The sequence below is a fragment of the Cupressus sempervirens genome, chromosome 3 (assembly GCF_028749045.1).
Source record: "Cupressus sempervirens isolate cs-2001-9-10 chromosome 3, ASM2874904v1, whole genome shotgun sequence".
NCBI lineage: Eukaryota > Viridiplantae > Streptophyta > Pinopsida > Cupressales > Cupressaceae > Cupressus > Cupressus sempervirens.
Genome location: NC_143120.1, coordinates 176,559,677 through 176,576,279, shown reverse-complemented (window position 1 = coordinate 176,576,279; position 16,603 = coordinate 176,559,677). Strand labels below are relative to the sequence as shown.

At 36.2% G+C, this 16,603-nt stretch overlaps 1 protein-coding gene across 6 annotated transcripts in view; it reads left to right on the top strand.

Annotated features, from left to right (window-relative positions):
• Positions 1 to 10,714, top strand: part of LOC149565350 (chaperone protein dnaJ 49-like) — a 40,666-nt gene extending 29,952 nt beyond the window's left edge. For 3 of the 6 annotated variants that reach the window (XM_089818869.1, XM_089818872.1, XM_089818871.1), the window contains one exon: positions 8,844 to 10,714. In XM_089818869.1, the coding sequence (XP_089674995.1) occupies positions 8,882 to 9,958 (1,077 nt within the window). In that variant the 5' untranslated portion in view covers positions 8,844 to 8,881 and the 3' untranslated portion in view covers positions 9,959 to 10,714. Of the gene's footprint in view, positions 1 to 8,569; positions 8,761 to 8,843 lie in introns of all 6 variants that reach the window. The other 3 variants (XM_089818870.1, XM_089818873.1, XM_089818874.1) reach the window with 3 other exon arrangements.
• The last annotated feature ends 5,889 nt before the right edge of the window (positions 10,715 to 16,603 follow it).

Here is a 16,603-nt window from a genome sequence, read left to right as displayed (position 1 = left end):
TTGAAAAATTGCCATACTGGTACCAGTACCAGTACCAGAGACCTCCAAGCCTCCCCGTCTCCCGGTGACCTTGGATATAAATCACACAAGAGAGACTCTCCACTTAACAACAAAAGGTCTCTTGAAATTCACAACAATATAACTCTTTATTACAAAAACAACTCTTCAAATTTCCATGCCTTAAGGCATGTTAAATGACACGTCTTTATATTTAATATTACAATAATAATCAACGTCCTTTTTAGCTGAAGGTGACTATAATGGAATTAACATTCAGAGATAAAGATTTCTATCGCAGCTACAAACTGCAACACATATAAGACAGTACCATCATGGAACTGGAGGTAGCAACAATAGACAAGGAAAGCAATCGATTTGGGAATAAAAAGGAAAGAGGAATCAGAAATTATTATAATGTTCTGTCATCAGGGAAGATATTGATGTAACTCAGTTCTTTGGCCACAGTCAATTTAGATTGTGATTCTGAAATCTATCTGCAGTATACAGTCACTGTAATAAGGTATGTTAGTATTTATTATGTAAGAGGATTATATATATATATAATACACACCCCTAATCTTCCAATTTTTTCACTACTCCAGTAGTAAGAAGAAGGCTGAAGCAACCAAAGAGGAGTGGTCTGAATCCGAAAAGGATAGTTCCCAAGACAAGGTAGGGATCAATGTCCCTTGTAAATTATTGAGGGCACGGTCCCAAGACAGGAAAAAGGTTTGGATCTGTAAAATTTGGGTGAACCTATCTAGTGGTCTCTTAAGTACTTTGTGTTGCATTCGAGTCTTCTCTTTTCTCATACCAGAATAATAACAAGAACAGACTTAACTGTAAAGAACTATAACAGTATAAGGAATCCAATTATTTAATGTGTAAGGAATGAACAATCTCCTCTACTTATACCATGTAATAATATAGAAGTGCTATCAATGTATCTTTTTCAATTCAACTTAGGACATAAGAACAGTTAAATAGGGTTAATTTTGATAATAACTGGGTATAACAGGGGACATTACAAACTACCTTCGCACAACAATAAAAGAGCTTTTCGTGCTCTCTATGCATATCAATTGTTCCAACTAGCCTCAATGGTGGTACAACACCAATTGTGGAACCTTTAGGCCCATTCCCTTGATTTGAGAAATGGTTGATTGAGTAATCAGACACAGCCACATTATACAATTACGGGGAAGATACAAAACATGACATCACATAGACTAAGAACATACATCACAAAAATCTAGTACACAATGGCATACAAGGATTGTGACCTCCAACCAATAACATGCAAGATGACATGGTAACAACCACTAAAATCAAAGTAGTTAGTTTGCACGTCATCACACTCAAGCAAGGAAATCACAAGAATACATCAAGTGCCAATGACCCAAACAAAAAAATAGGGAGGGCTCTACTTTGTATTGAATGTAGTGTCTATAATTTGTGTGATTGCCTCAAGACCTTCAAGCACAAGTAATGACATAATTACTGTCTACCATGATTCCTTGAGGCCTTCATGCGCTAGCAATGGCATAAGTACTATCTTGCATGATTTTTTTAGGGCCTTTGGACACAAGTATAGATCATATAGCTAGTCTTGTGTGATTCCCTAGGGCCTTCAATGCCAGTCATGTTCATAATGCTATCTTGTACGATTCCTCCAAGGCCTTCATGCACAAGTATGCCTAGCACTATTCTATGCAATTCACTTAGGGTCTTTGGCATAAGAAAAGTTCCAAGTTCTTGAGTTGACTCATTTTAGATATTTGAATGCCATTCATTTAATAATTATATTACCCATAAATACTTTGTATGGGGATATTTTCAATTCCACCAGCACTGGTTGGTTCTACTGTACACTTAACAATAGTATCCAATCCTAGGTACAAAAGTAAACCTCTGCCCGAAAAATCTAGGCATGGAAAATGAGGTCCAAGTTTGTGATCCTTCTATCCAAAAGCTTGATAGAACAAAAATATTTAAAAGACTCTTTGGCCCACAAAATACAAACAAATGCTATGTGCTAAAATTGGAATTTTTTGTTTCAATCATATAGTGATTCAGTGTTTCATCTTATGCATTGATAAACCAATCCTTCAAACTAAAATCTCTAGATTTCACAAATTTAAAGGTACCCTTATTTTCTGAATGTGCATGACAATACATGTTTTGTATCCCTTAAGATTTTAGGAAAACGTTGCTCGCATAATATTTGCGTATTGGCTTCCTAAAAAATGGAAAGACAATTGTAAGAACCCCTGCTCAATCTGATCTGTTATTTTTTTAATTTTGGATGTTTGACATTTTGTCAAACACTAAGGTCTGATTTTTGATTTCTCGTTTTGCTTTTAATGCCCAATACTGAAGAGCATGCAGAAATACAAATACTAAATGCGTAAACATCAAGTTTCTCAATGAAAGCTTACTTAAATAGCAACAGATCAGACCTCAGATAGGTCTGATGCAATTACAACAGCAGACTATTGTCTCAGATTTGAAGTTTATCACAAATCAAAATGGACAAACTCACCTAAAATCAAGGTAGAAGCCCAATATTTAGAAGAAGGTACAACTGTCTCAAATGGTGACCAAAGTGACTAATAACAGGAGCAAATGTTCTTTGAAGATCTGATATAAAGTGCTGACTCAAAAAAATCGTACTATTTACCAAAATGAGGTTTTGAAACCCTAGCTCCAGCAACATAAGATTATTTCAGACCATAAACCCTTGTCAAAACACCATGAAAATGATGCTAAATGGATGTCATAGATGTGCTGTGATCAGATCTGCAATTATCTTTGAGTTCTATCAACACTCAAAACCGTAGCTGCTAAAGATACGTGAAAACCAGTGAATAACAAACCCTAACAGTGTAAACCTGCTAATAAATGATATTTCCAGCTCCTTGTCAATGCCAAATTTCTGCAATATGTTCAATGTGAATTCAGGAATGAACTCACCTAATAGGTTGAATGGGTTTTCATCTGCACAATTGAGAAACTCTGTAATGCCCCACTCGGAGATCCTTGGAACAAAAATAAATAAAAGCCAAGACATTTTTTTTTAAACAAGTATGGATGCACACGACAATCAACATACAAGGATCATAAAGATCGCAACGAAAGACTTAACCAACAATCCTGACTACCAATGAATCTCCAAATGCCACTATTGACACGCTCAAATTGAAAGATGAAAACCAAGGACGACAACAGAACATAAAATCTCCGATCTGTCGAAGCCTGGAAATTCAAGCAATCCCAAAGGGTACTCTAAACACCAAGTTGAGTTCTTCAAAAAATAGCGGAGATGCTCCCTATTTTTTGCACGAGAAAACACAATAGTCTGACGTGAGGAAGTGTGCCAGGCCACATGAAGAACTACCTTCTTGCGTGAAGAAATGCTTGGCCTAGCCGCTAAAACCATTGTATTGACGCCGAGGCTTGCGAGGAAATGCAAGCAACCACGCGAAGAAATGCAAGCCCCCACACGAAACATCAAACTCTCATGCGAGAGAACAAAACAGCAAGCAAGTAAAACAAAAGATGAAAAGATAGGGAAAACAAATCCTCCACACCAGGGAGTACTGAATCCAAAAATTGAGGGCTGGACACTTGAACACCATAATAGCAAGATGAAAATAAGCAGTAAGATGGAACAAGCAACTAACCATCTAAAACATAGCAGCACAGGAAATGAACTGAAAGCAACATTGCAATCTACAAAAGCAACTATGCTATTGCACGGTTCCTCCCAACCATAATAGCATCATGAGACCTCGAAGGCCCTAGCCATCCCCCGTGCGTAACATCCCAAACTGCAAACTAGATAGTTAGAGCTGTCTTATGAGGGCGTCACTACTAAAACGTAATAATGTCATAAGAACAAGGAAATCTAACATGCTAATCTAGTAAAGCAATAGATACTCCAACTAGGTACATCACATCATCTAATCATATGCTAAACATCATAATAAGGGAATGCATAAAATAACTAACATCATCTAAACATGACATCCAAGCATCCCAATGAAAACATAAATCACAAGGAAGCATAATAAGCATAAATCACAAGGAAGCATACTTTGGAATCTCGAATATACCAAGTGAAACATCGAGCACCGGTCGCATTGGAATAATAGATCGTCTCTGTACACTGGTCCCCAGAAGTGGTATAGGTAGCTATGCCTCCCAACCACGTGGAACCCATATGTCCACTCTTGCCGTGCTAATGGAGATAATGATCCAACCACAAACACACATAAAGCAAACGTCCATGGCTAACACTCACACCAGACAGTAAAGAGGACTGCAACCAAGATCATGAGACAATGCAAGTACAACAAGTCCTGGTCAAACTCTCAATGGGTCAACTATATAGGGAATCGCTAGAGGGTAACTCGGCATCAGATAGCCCAAGCTAGTATTGGTAGCATCAACTTCCCAACGGAAGGCGCACAATCCGACTCTTTATTATCTTAAATTTATTACCAATTAATTTTATTTAGTTATGACTTAATTAAGCCTTCTTCACGCCAACCTGGGAAATAGTCACCAAGGTTGCGATAGAAGCCCCTCCATGGTGCTACCCTACCCTACCCATACTCATCCAATGATGAGTGCTCGTAGGCATGCATACTCCCAACCCAACCCCAAATGAACATAACTCCATCAAAATACAAATGGGAGATTAGATCTCACAAGTCACCCGACAAATACACACGCATGTGCTTGTGTGTGGAGCACCACCATCACGAAGATCAAAACACAACCGCTGGATGAGAGCACAAGCAAAATACACTCAACTGATAACAAGCTCGGGAGAACAGATGCGACATGCATCCCAATTCAACATAGAAGTGCAACAATGGTCTGACTGACATCCTACTAATAATCCAACACCACGACCAACATCATGCGAAGAAAACCCAAGAAAATTAGGCGGCACATAAATCGAGGTAAAAATCCCAAAACTCAAAAACTTCGAAAATAAAACCCATTTGGTCTTTAGGGCACAAAAGCCACGAAAATCCAATAAAATTCAGGTTCGAACACCCTATGCAAAAATGACCAGCATAACAAGTGCAAAACCCTAAACGCTCATCTCGAAAAATAGGAAAACGTTCATACCCAACCAATCGGGCAGAACTAACAATCAGAAACGGAGGGGAACACTAGTTTTTAGCCTCCTAACATACAACTACTAGAAACAGAATCAGTAATGAAACCAAAAATGAAGGTGAAACATGAAAACGGGAGAGCCCTACTTAACAACCAAAAGGGCTAATACAGGAATCAACCAGATAAAATAAATATCACATGGAAGTTGCTGAAAGTCGTGGCAAAGCAAGGTCTTCCCGAGCTGATCCAACGAGATTGATCTCACGAAGATCCCACGCTTGTAGCTCTCACAACGAACATAAATGCAATCCTCCAAAAGAGGATTTTGGAAAAAGCTCTCAAATTTCTAATTTGCAAAAATGAGAAGTGAGGAATTAATTTCCTCTTTGGATACTTATTCACTTTTTGAGTGAGTAATCGATTAGGGTAAATAACCAGGTAACCTAGTTAAACCCCGAATCAACCCAAACAAAAATAGGCTATTCCAAGTAATTGGAATTCATCTATGACAAAGTTGCTAGAAATTAAAATCAATTAAAATAAAGCTCGAAAACCCTAAATCATAGAAATTCCTTAATAACTTCCACGACAATGCGAGCCTCTAAATGCACAGACACATTCACAGGTCTAATCACATAATGCAATGAGTCTGGATTTAATCAAATCACCAGAAGGTTTAAATTAAACACTTAAATAAGATATGTCGACCATACAGGGACGACATTGGTTAAATATGAATGGTTGAATCACTAACTCCATGTGCCATTGCCAGGGATATAAATCCTGCACATTAAAACACATGATCAAGTGCAATTGCATATAATAACATAGCCGAAGCAATAAATGCATTAAATGCCCTAATTTAACAATTTATTTAATTATACCAAAATAATCCATTTACATCACCCATATCCGCATAAAGCATCACAAAGCAAGAATGAAGTAAATAACCATAACATTAAATCCAATCATATAACCCAATCAGAGATATGTCCAAATATCGGATAACCAGATATCATCGTAAAACATACTATCATCTCAAAAAGGCATCATTATGCAAATATGATCAACTAAACAACATAGTAATCTAGCAACTATGATATTGGAAATCAAAGTATAACATATGACCATTAGGTCATCTCAAAAGTAAAAATAACATGAGTAACAAGTATCTCTTGGATCAAAATATAACAAGATACACATTGCAAACACGAGAGGCACTACAAACTCTGAGGGTTTCTGTCCTCAAATTTCCTGTAAATGAAAGCTAAAGCTCTCAAGCTGCTCAGCGAAAAATTAAACAAACCAAGCATATCAAATGACCTCCCCAAATCTCCTTTTGTAATCCTCTCATGAAGTTTTTGGAACCCTATTTAGATTTCCACTTCTAAATTTTCAATATTTAACAGTTGACTTACAAATGGAAAATAATAATAAAGTGACCCCTTTATATAATTTCTCCATTAATATAAAATAAATTTAATATCCTTATACCTCCATATGTTGGCACCCTCTTTGGCATAATAATCCACAGGGAACTTGGGGTACCTGGGCAGTACTCCGGACATAACCATATTGGACCAGGACCCTAACCATTTCCTTACAGGGATAGGGAGCTAAAGAGCAGTGCCTGGTAGCATAGGTTGCGACCAAGAGTTTCCTTGTGGAGTTGTGTGTTAATTCTTTTTTCTAGATAGCTGTTTGTCTTTTGTGTAATATTTGGGTAATACAATCTACTTGCATTGTTTGGTGGATCTTTCAAAGAAGCTATTAGTCAACCAAAAAACTGAAACATGATGACCTTTGGTTGTATGGAAGGAAAATGGAAATAAAATCTGATATGTGGAGGGCTGCAAAAGAATCCACAGGGAACTTGCATTGCCTGGGTAGTAACCCTCGGTGTACCCATAGCTGTATCTGTACTAGACTGGGATACTAACTATATCCATACAGGGACTGGGATTAACAGCAGTACCTGGTAATATATAATGTGACATTCCCTGTTAAGTTGTATGGCGATTCTTCATTCACATAGCTGTTTGTCTTTTGTCTAAGATCTGGGTGATAGAATCAACTTTTATTATTGTGTTAGATCTTTCAGAAGAACCAATTAATCTGAACCAGAAGACATGATGACTTCTGATTGTATGAAAGGAAAATGGAAATCAAATCTCATACATGGAGGATTGCAGATAGAAGAATGATTCTTATACATAGGAAATGAGACAGTCATTGAAAATCAATGAGTCAGGTCAACATAATAGTCAAGAATGGTATATTTCTCTGTTTAATGTATGTGGTTCTGTCAATAAGCTTACCTGAAGAAACACTCAGTTTGTATGATATTCCTCATTGAATCTCTTCCCGTTCACATATAAGGATGAACAGTTGGGAAAGATAGAGCCTATTTATAACCATCAAATACAACTGCAAGTCATACATGATTCACATGCACCTTACAAGATAATAGTCATCAAAGTTATATGTTCAACAGCTAGGTTGATTTAAAAAGACATTCATCTCTGTGATCTGAGTATGTCAAAATCTCTAAGAGCCATGTCTACTCAAATATGCCGGTAGCAATGCAGCCTGCTGAAATTTGGTATTCTAATTCAGGTGTCTTTCCACAAATAGAAGTAATAGGTGCAGTACATTTAGCAATCTATTTGAAAAAAAACATTTACATAGTATACTTATGAAAGTGTGCCTCAAACATCTTTCAGTTTGTTAGACTAGAATTTGAACGACTTGCTTTAGCTAACTGTTCCATTTGGAAATTTGCATAGGAAATTGCGGCGTGTATTGAAGTTTGAACAGGCTTAGAGCTTCCATGACCAACCTTGACTTAAAGAAATATTTTAAAGGGTATTATGAAAACTGAACTAAACAAAATTTTAACTTGACATTCAGGGACACGTGTCAAAGTTCAAGTTTGGTTACTTGTATGATTTCTTTATCCATATGCCTTTGTGTCAACTGTTAATGCCTCTTGCATGAAAACTGAAATGGTATGTGGGTGGTTCAAGGTTGGTTACTTGTACGATTTCTTTATCCATATGCCTTCATGTCAACTGTTAATGCCTCTTGCATGAAAACTCAAATGTTATGTGGGTGGCTAACTCTTTGCAAGAAATATGACATTTTTTATCAATATTGTGTCTTTTGGACAAAATCATAACATTGAAGATGGTGCTTAGTATCAATATTTTTTGTTTTGTGTCACAACCTCGCTATTTGGCTTCTAGTTCTGTTAACAACTTTTAGCAGAAGTGTATTTACCCAAGGTGATCTTTAAGTATTTTTGTGGTCACAATGCAGTTGGTGGTTACCTTTAAAACACAATCATTGGAAATTGAAAGTGTCCCTTTACAATGTTTTGATTTATCTTGGATCAATGTGATTGACCTCTTTGACCTCTTTGTTGGTTCAATGTTAGCTTGCAAGGTTTTCAAACTCTGGAAGACATGCCAAAAGTGGGGAGCATTGTCCTTATCCCTTTTATGTAATGCAAGGATATTCTTTGAAACACTTCTGCTACTATTTGAAAGTTTTTTTGTTAGTTTTTGTTGGTATATTGTTATGGTTGGAGATGCATGTTTCTGGCTCTGGGAAGAAACATTTTTATATGTATGTGATGATTTGTATTTTATCTAGTTTCATCCTTTCTTTTGATTTCTTTTTGTAAATTACATTGCTTTAACTGTATGCAGGTTTCTTATCATTATGTGGTAAATAGGGAATTCGGCAAATGGAAAGCAACAAAGATGAAGCTTTCAGGTGCATAAGCATTTCAAAACGTGCTTATGAGGAAGGAGATAGGACACGGGCTCAGAGATTTCTTTCCAAAGCTAGGAGATTGTATCCTGACCTCAAAGTCAACAATTCACTGTTTGCTTTAATTGAAGATGTACGAGAGAAAATAACTGAAAATGACCAAAGTTCTGAAAGTGTATGTAGAGAAATATCAAAGGAAGACAATGAGAGCAAAGCTGCTTCAAAAAATAATGAGAATTATGGCTGTCGTCAGCGAAATTCCAGTAGTACTATAGAGTTTTCAGAAGTTGTACATAATATAAGAAAGAGCACAGATTACTATGAAATACTTGGCCTTCAAAGAGATTGCTCACAGACAGAAGTAAGGAAGGCATTTAGAAAACTTTCTTTGAAAGTTCACCCTGACAAGAACAAGTATCCTGGTGCTGAAGAAGCTTTCAAAGCTGTATCTGCAGCATTTAATTGCTTGAGCAATCCAGAACAAAGGGAAAAGTATGATAATCAAAACTTAGATGAAGTGCATGATTATTCATATGAAAAATACACAGGACAGTACAATTCATATGAATATTGTAGTGAAACAAGTGAGACATTCGCAAATTTCTTTTTCAAGATGAATCAACAAAATGCTGGGTTTCAAGGGCCTAACTTCTTCAGAACTCATAAAACACCTGGAGATGCAACAACTGACTCTGTTAACAGGACAAGGATACTGCATTTTGTGGGTTTGGTACAGTTATTGGCAATAGTTATGCTCATACTAGTTAGTCTAATGCCTAATACATACCCTTCTTTCTCAATGAACAAGGATGCTTCTTACCAATATGAATGTCTTACCAATGACCATGGTGTGAGCTTCTTTGTAAAGAGACCAGATTTTCAGCAGAAATATCCCCCTGGCAGTTACATAAGAAAAAATATTGATGATTTAGTGGAAAAGAATTACAAAGAAATGCTCGCACATAATTGTAGGGTAGAAGTGGGACTGCGTATGTGGGGTCGAACAGAAGAGACTCCAAGTTGTGACGCTCTTCGTCAATTCACTGTGTGACCTTGTTGAGAATGTGGAGAAGTCATAGTCTGAGGATTGTGGTTCAGATTTTGTAATGTTGAATTTTTCTTCCACAGGAATGAACCATGGGATTTGACAGCATATTCTTGCAAGTAGAAAATTGATATAATGTGAAGGATTGAGATGATGCACAAATAGTTTGGGGAGCTTTTTAAGTGAAAACTTGTGTGTTTTGAAGTCTGATATTTTTTTGTCATGCATAAGTTGTGATCAGTAGTAAATGGTTGGATGTGGCTTTTATTTGCACAGGTCACGTTGATCTGTGTTACAAAGCAGCCAGTGCTATATGGGGAAGCATTATGGGCCTCTTTACACTCTAATATTTAATGTCATTAGAGGCAGGTGTTGCTAAAACAAGTAGCAGATCTGGAGATGCTCAGGCGCTAGAAACTAATTTTCATAAACTTGCTTGCGTCAACCTCACTTTGGAACATTTTATATCAGGTTTGTTTACTATTCAATTTGTTGACATCTCTAGTTACAACTTCTTGTTGTCTCTGGAAGATGAAGATGTCTCTATTTTAGGATTCAAGAAGGGGTGAGTTTTTTATCTTTCCTCATGCCATGATTCATGGTTGGAGTTTTACTCACCAGTTTGTTGGTCAGAGTGTCTCTTTTGTCAATGAACAATTTCTGACATCACTGATGACAAGATTTAGAGATCAATTAAAAAGCCCTTTGTACAGGGCTGGAGAAGAATCAAATATAAGATAAATAATTTATTGCCTGTGATCATATACTAATCTCTGATTGGCAACAATGGTAAGGCTGAGAATTGAAATTTCTAGTGCATTTAGGCCCTAATCACTGTTTGGAGTAGTTGGATTTACAGAAATATTTAAACAATGTCAAAAGTTTGTCACAGAATAAATTTTGATCTGTTAAATAAAGATCAATGAGAACGGTCCTTTCTGATTTATCATTGTTGCTCACCAGATTGGTTATATTATAATTTGTTCTGTAATAGAATTTATTATGGCCATGTTGATTTAGGCAGTCTATACATACGTAACAATTATAGAACCATCATCTTTGATAGCTTCTACAAAGGAAGCAACATTACTTTTTTTCAAATTCATTTGCCAAGAAACATTTGAGATGTGCGAAGATTGCTTTTAAAAAATAGTTATGGTGAATGATCTCTAATATTCTTATTGTAGCTCTTGACAAAGAACAAAGTTATACTCTCTTTTGGTAGAGTGATATGAATCAAACAAAGGTTTCATGGGTGATTTATGGCCATGATATTATATTCAATCGTGGCACAGGATTAGATGTTAATGGAAAGAAGAGGCTAAAATTTTTCACCTAAGAGTAGTTGTTTTATTGATTGCTCATTGGATGAGAAGTACTTAGACTTTGAAAGGTGACATGCACACGAGAACAAATTAAAAAATAAGCTTCTATTAAATAACAACAAACTCCATACTTTCAACTCTTAATTATATGGTCAGTTTTCCAGCCAGGTTATTACTTGTGGTAGACTTGGTGCTTACAGAAGTGCAAGAATTAGCAATTTTTAATTAAGGGAATTTGAAAAATGGTATCTTTTATCTATGGTGCTACTGTGTTGAATGCCATGAGAAGACTAGTTTCGTCTTTTTACTGTCAAGAGTATGGAAGTTATAATTTGCCACAGATGAAAGATGGAAATAGTACAGTGTGTTGGCTCACAGCTGTGAATATGATAGCACAGAAGTGTTATATTGACTTCAACCATTTACCATAATGGTTCAATCTAAATGACCAAATAGATGACTAATTAGATTTGCTTAACTGTCTAGGAGACTATGGTTACGATGATGTGGAAACATATAATATCCGACTGGAGAATAATACCATTCTATACACTATGCCATATGTCTTTATAAATCCTCATCAGTCAAGCAAAACAAATGTCCAACAGAGCATCATAAATAAAATTGCTACAAACATCATTTCTTATCTATTGAGTCCAGCTTCTTTGTGGAGAATGCTCTGTGGACTGAAGGATCATTTGAACTGAATTTTGAATCTAGCTTCTTTGCGGAGAAGCTCTATGGACCACGAACATTTGAACTAAATTTTGGAAAACCTGCTCATGTCTGTGTGAGACTAGCAATTATCAATGATCATGCTGAAGCTTAAGATACAACAATATTCCCTGCTGCTTCAATGTTGAAAACTCAATACCACTGCATCCAGTCCTTGGGAAATTTTAGTATTACATTGCCCAATGTACATGAACATTTTGTGGGAGGGTGATACGTTGGCCTGATATTGAATCCCACCTTGATAATTTATAGGGTGTAGTCAGCAATAAGAAGATCTATTCTTTCTCTTGAATACGAGCCAATAGGAAAAGTGTATTTAACATGGTTGATCGAAAGAAAAACAAGCAATTTGAATGCTTTGACATCATAAATGCATATCCATTGATGTAGTTTGATTATTTATTATTTATAAGGGTAGGCTTTCTTTTACAGTGCCTACGTCCAGCAGGATAGTATGATATAATCTTCCAAAATGTCTGCCTTTATCGACTGAACCAATTCTCTAGTCAATTTCTTATCATCGTATTTATTATTGTGTTTGTGGATTAGACTACCCATGTTGCTCTAACATGCATAACGTTTCAATAATAATAATTATGTTGTAGTGTAATAATGAATTTCACGTACCCATGTCTTTTATTCTTATGTTTTTGGACTACGATGATTAGGTTGTCCTTAAAAGAGAATTATTAGGTTGTTCTTAATAGAGAATTATCCAAAGAGGAATCTTATATGTAAATGAATGCTTATAAGAAAACAGTGATACAAATTTAGATGTGAACTCTAGGACAAGGTAAAAAAGAGATTGACAAGTGTCCACATCATTGAATGGATGAATGAGACAACATGTGCTAAAGAAAGTACAATCTAATAAAAGATTAAAAAAAATACACTCATTTGACTTTAGTATATAAAGTAACAAGGATCCAATAATAATTAATTAGATAATACTCCAACATCTCCACTCACAATTAACTTAGGAAGAAGCTAAGACTCGTAAGATGAATGCAAAGATGTGCATGGATGCAAGACTCTATGGGTTCCAACAAGAAGGCTTGATCAAGTAACTATGTACAAACCAATGCAATCTTTCATAACCAGAGAAAAGGAGAAAACAAATGGACAAAAAATCATCTCCTATAGAGAGAATGAAATAATTGCACTAATAAAGAAGGAAAGAAAGCTGACAAATGCCCCACCGTACAAGAAACAACATGAGGATACAAATCTCCTCAATGGAAAGTATTTGTTGGGTCTATAATGAAAAGCTAAAGATGCAATATCCCCTGCTCGAAGGCTATCGGTATTCTCACTATTAAAGTATACTATTATGCGCTCTAAATTGAATTATTGAAACAAATGATGTATAGTTCATAATAATTTTTATGGTTAACTCATTTAAGCCCAATTTCTTCTCTCTTAAACATGCCAACCTTGAGGAGGATGGGAATTTCCATCTCGTGGGGTGCTTGACACCAAACTACAAGTAGGCTTCCTTAAGGCATTGGGGCTGCATGTTCGTACCTATCTTGGAATTGGCCTATTTTCTGAGGATTTACTTTGCCTCTCTCAGATTTATGGAAACCAATCCTCTTAAAGGGCAATAGCAACTGATTAAGGTACAAGCTATGGATACATTAAATTTTTTGTATTACAAAATATACAAATATCATATAATGTAACTTATGTACACTTGATTTGTGTCACACTCTAAACCCTTCTATCCAAACGATTCCATGAGTTTGGAATGCTTGGATGCCAGCTTAGAGCTCCCTATCCACGGAGTGCAAGAGAGTGTATTTCAAGTTCAAGGGCTCTCAGCTGAGTCTTAGAGATACTCCTCTTGCTAGTAAACTATGCAATGGGAGGTTCCAAAGACAAGATGCAAGAATGCAAATGTCCCAAGGAGTTCCTCAACGATGCAATGCAACTAAAGATTAAGCTAGCATGAATATGAAAAGTGCAACTATTCTAAGCATGGATGAGAGTGTTACAATCCAACTATTAGACTATATGATTTAAGCTACATGTAAAAATGAAAGCTAAGCTAAGCTAGAATGCCATGGATGAGAGAATGTAGACAAGAAAGAGAAGTTCTCCACAAAGCTCCAAAGAAACCTGTTAGATAAGATAAGATAAGATAAGATAAAAATATTAATGTCCAACAAAAGACCAGAAAGAGGTCTATGGGACTGAAAGATTACAACAAAGTAGGACAGAAACCAGCAGGAGCACGCAAAGGTGTCTGAAGAGAAGCAACAAAACGCAACAAAAAGCACTATGATGCTTTCATGGGTAAAAAAAAATCAATCAGCATGAAACATGTGCCGATGCATAGAAATATTATACTGTCTCGGACCATTCCCAGAAAAATGTCGCTGGTGCATATAAGTAGAACGGGATCTGACATGTCTAGAAGGCTCATCAAGCCGAATAGAGCTAGAGGGCCTTTTCACACCACGCAAGGGGGATAAAGGTGTAAAAAAGGCAGTAATGAGCTAAGTAGATGAGGGTGGGTGTAGAAGCGGGGTCCGAATCATACTATCCCGGAGCATAGTAGCCTCACAAAGATACAGTGCAAGGCATCTCTGATCATAGTAGCTGAAGAAATCATAGAGAGTGAAACACTCTTTGAACAAACAAAAGAATCTCCCTCTGATCTCATAGTAAATAGGGCATCGGAAAAGAAAGTGAGCTTCATTTTCCACCTCCCCCGAAGTACAAAACACACAAGTCCGCTCCTCTCTGGCAATCTGATGATCCGACTGAGCTCGAAGATGGTGAGAACCAACTTTGAAAGAACCTAAAGGAATTCGCAGGGCATGAGACCATAACAATATTCAAATGATGGATGGATCCTTTGAGGGGGAAAACTCTCTCTCTTTTGAAGTCGTACGGACGGTAGAGATCAAGATGAAGATGGTGGATGATCAATGGTGGAATTTGAAAAGAGGAGTGATCCATGTGCACACACAAGTCAACCAATAGAATATAAGTTGACTTGTCATATAAGACAAAAGTCACAAAGCCTTTTCTTTTAATTGCAAAATAGAAAAAGGACTTTATGTGTGCACTTTAAGTGGGTTAGAAGAATGGGGTCTTTTATTTAATTAAAAGGGGACATGTTCTTTTAATCAAATAATGAACCTAGGATAGCATAGTTAAACTATAGGTTATAATCAAATAAATTGAATATTAGCAATTTGGTCTAGGTAAATGATTAAATTAATTTAGCCAAAATGTTGAAAAGGGGGCTAATAGTCTAGATGACAATTTTTAGGTGATTACATTTGCCCCTCTTTGACTAATGCGTGATCGATCTGGGAACACATTATGTCAAAGAAAATAGAAAGCCAAGTAGGCAGTGATAGATATAGATATCTGATTTTGAAGAACGAAATGTAGAAAAAGATAGCAAGTCCTAAATGTACAGCCTGATAGTGGTAGTACTGAACACTAGGAAAAGATGATGTCAGAATTCAAGAAGAATGCTAACACTTAGCAAAGTAGATAGATCGAGAACAAGTGAGAAGATCAAACAAATGCTCCTAAAAAATAGATAGTTGTAGTAATCAGTGATAGAGTATTTCTACCCCCTTGGGATCGAAATTGAAATGAGGTAAGGGGATGCAAAAACTAGCTAGACATTAGAAAATTAGAATATAGCAATGTCCAAGATGACAAATAGATGATTAGAACCCAAGAATGACTATAAGAAACTGATAAAATGTCACAGTTTGACTAGAGTTGACCTTGAAGGATATAGCATAAAAATTAGGTCAAAACAAGTAGAAAGGTGATTTTAGACATGAAATAGTGAATTGAAGTAGATATGAAGTATGGAAATGATGAAGACATGAAGAAATGAAGATGCCCCAGTGATGATTCAGAGATTAGACCTCAAAAGGTCAGCTAACTGCTTAGAAGAAAGTAGAATTTTAAAAGACAATTTTGACTATCAAGATGAACTCAAATTTGGATTTCAATTCCGAAAATGAATCTAGGACGTTGAAATTATTTAAGAGGTCAAAACTTTATATAATGTGATGATAAGATAGAAAAGAGATGAAGTGAAAGATTAAGAAGGTGAGAAGACATGAACAAGAAGAAAGTAAAGAAATATATGAAAGGAGTTAGTTGATATGTCCACAAAAAGATGAAGAGAGAGCTCTCCCCATATGCAAGAATGCAAGACTAAGCTAGAAAATGAACCTAAAATGCAAGCGAATATGAAAAGTGGTTTACCAACAAGAAGTGTATAGCATTTAGACTCTTGAGCATTTATTAGGGACATCATGAGATCATACAACCATCATTAGTATAACTATGAGGATATGAATATGATCAAGATCAGATAAGTATGTGGAAATCCAATCTAAGCATCAAAGACATGTAAGTCAAGATAACTACGCAATTAGACTCCCTAAGTTTAATTTAGCAAGATTACACCTGTATCAAGGCATAAGTGCCAGGGTAAACCCTGAGTGCGGTCTTGCAAAATAGTCAAGGATGATACATTTGTAAGTCAAAATGTTGAATAGGACAAGCATAAATGCTTACAACACTATAGACAAACAAAGTATACCCACAA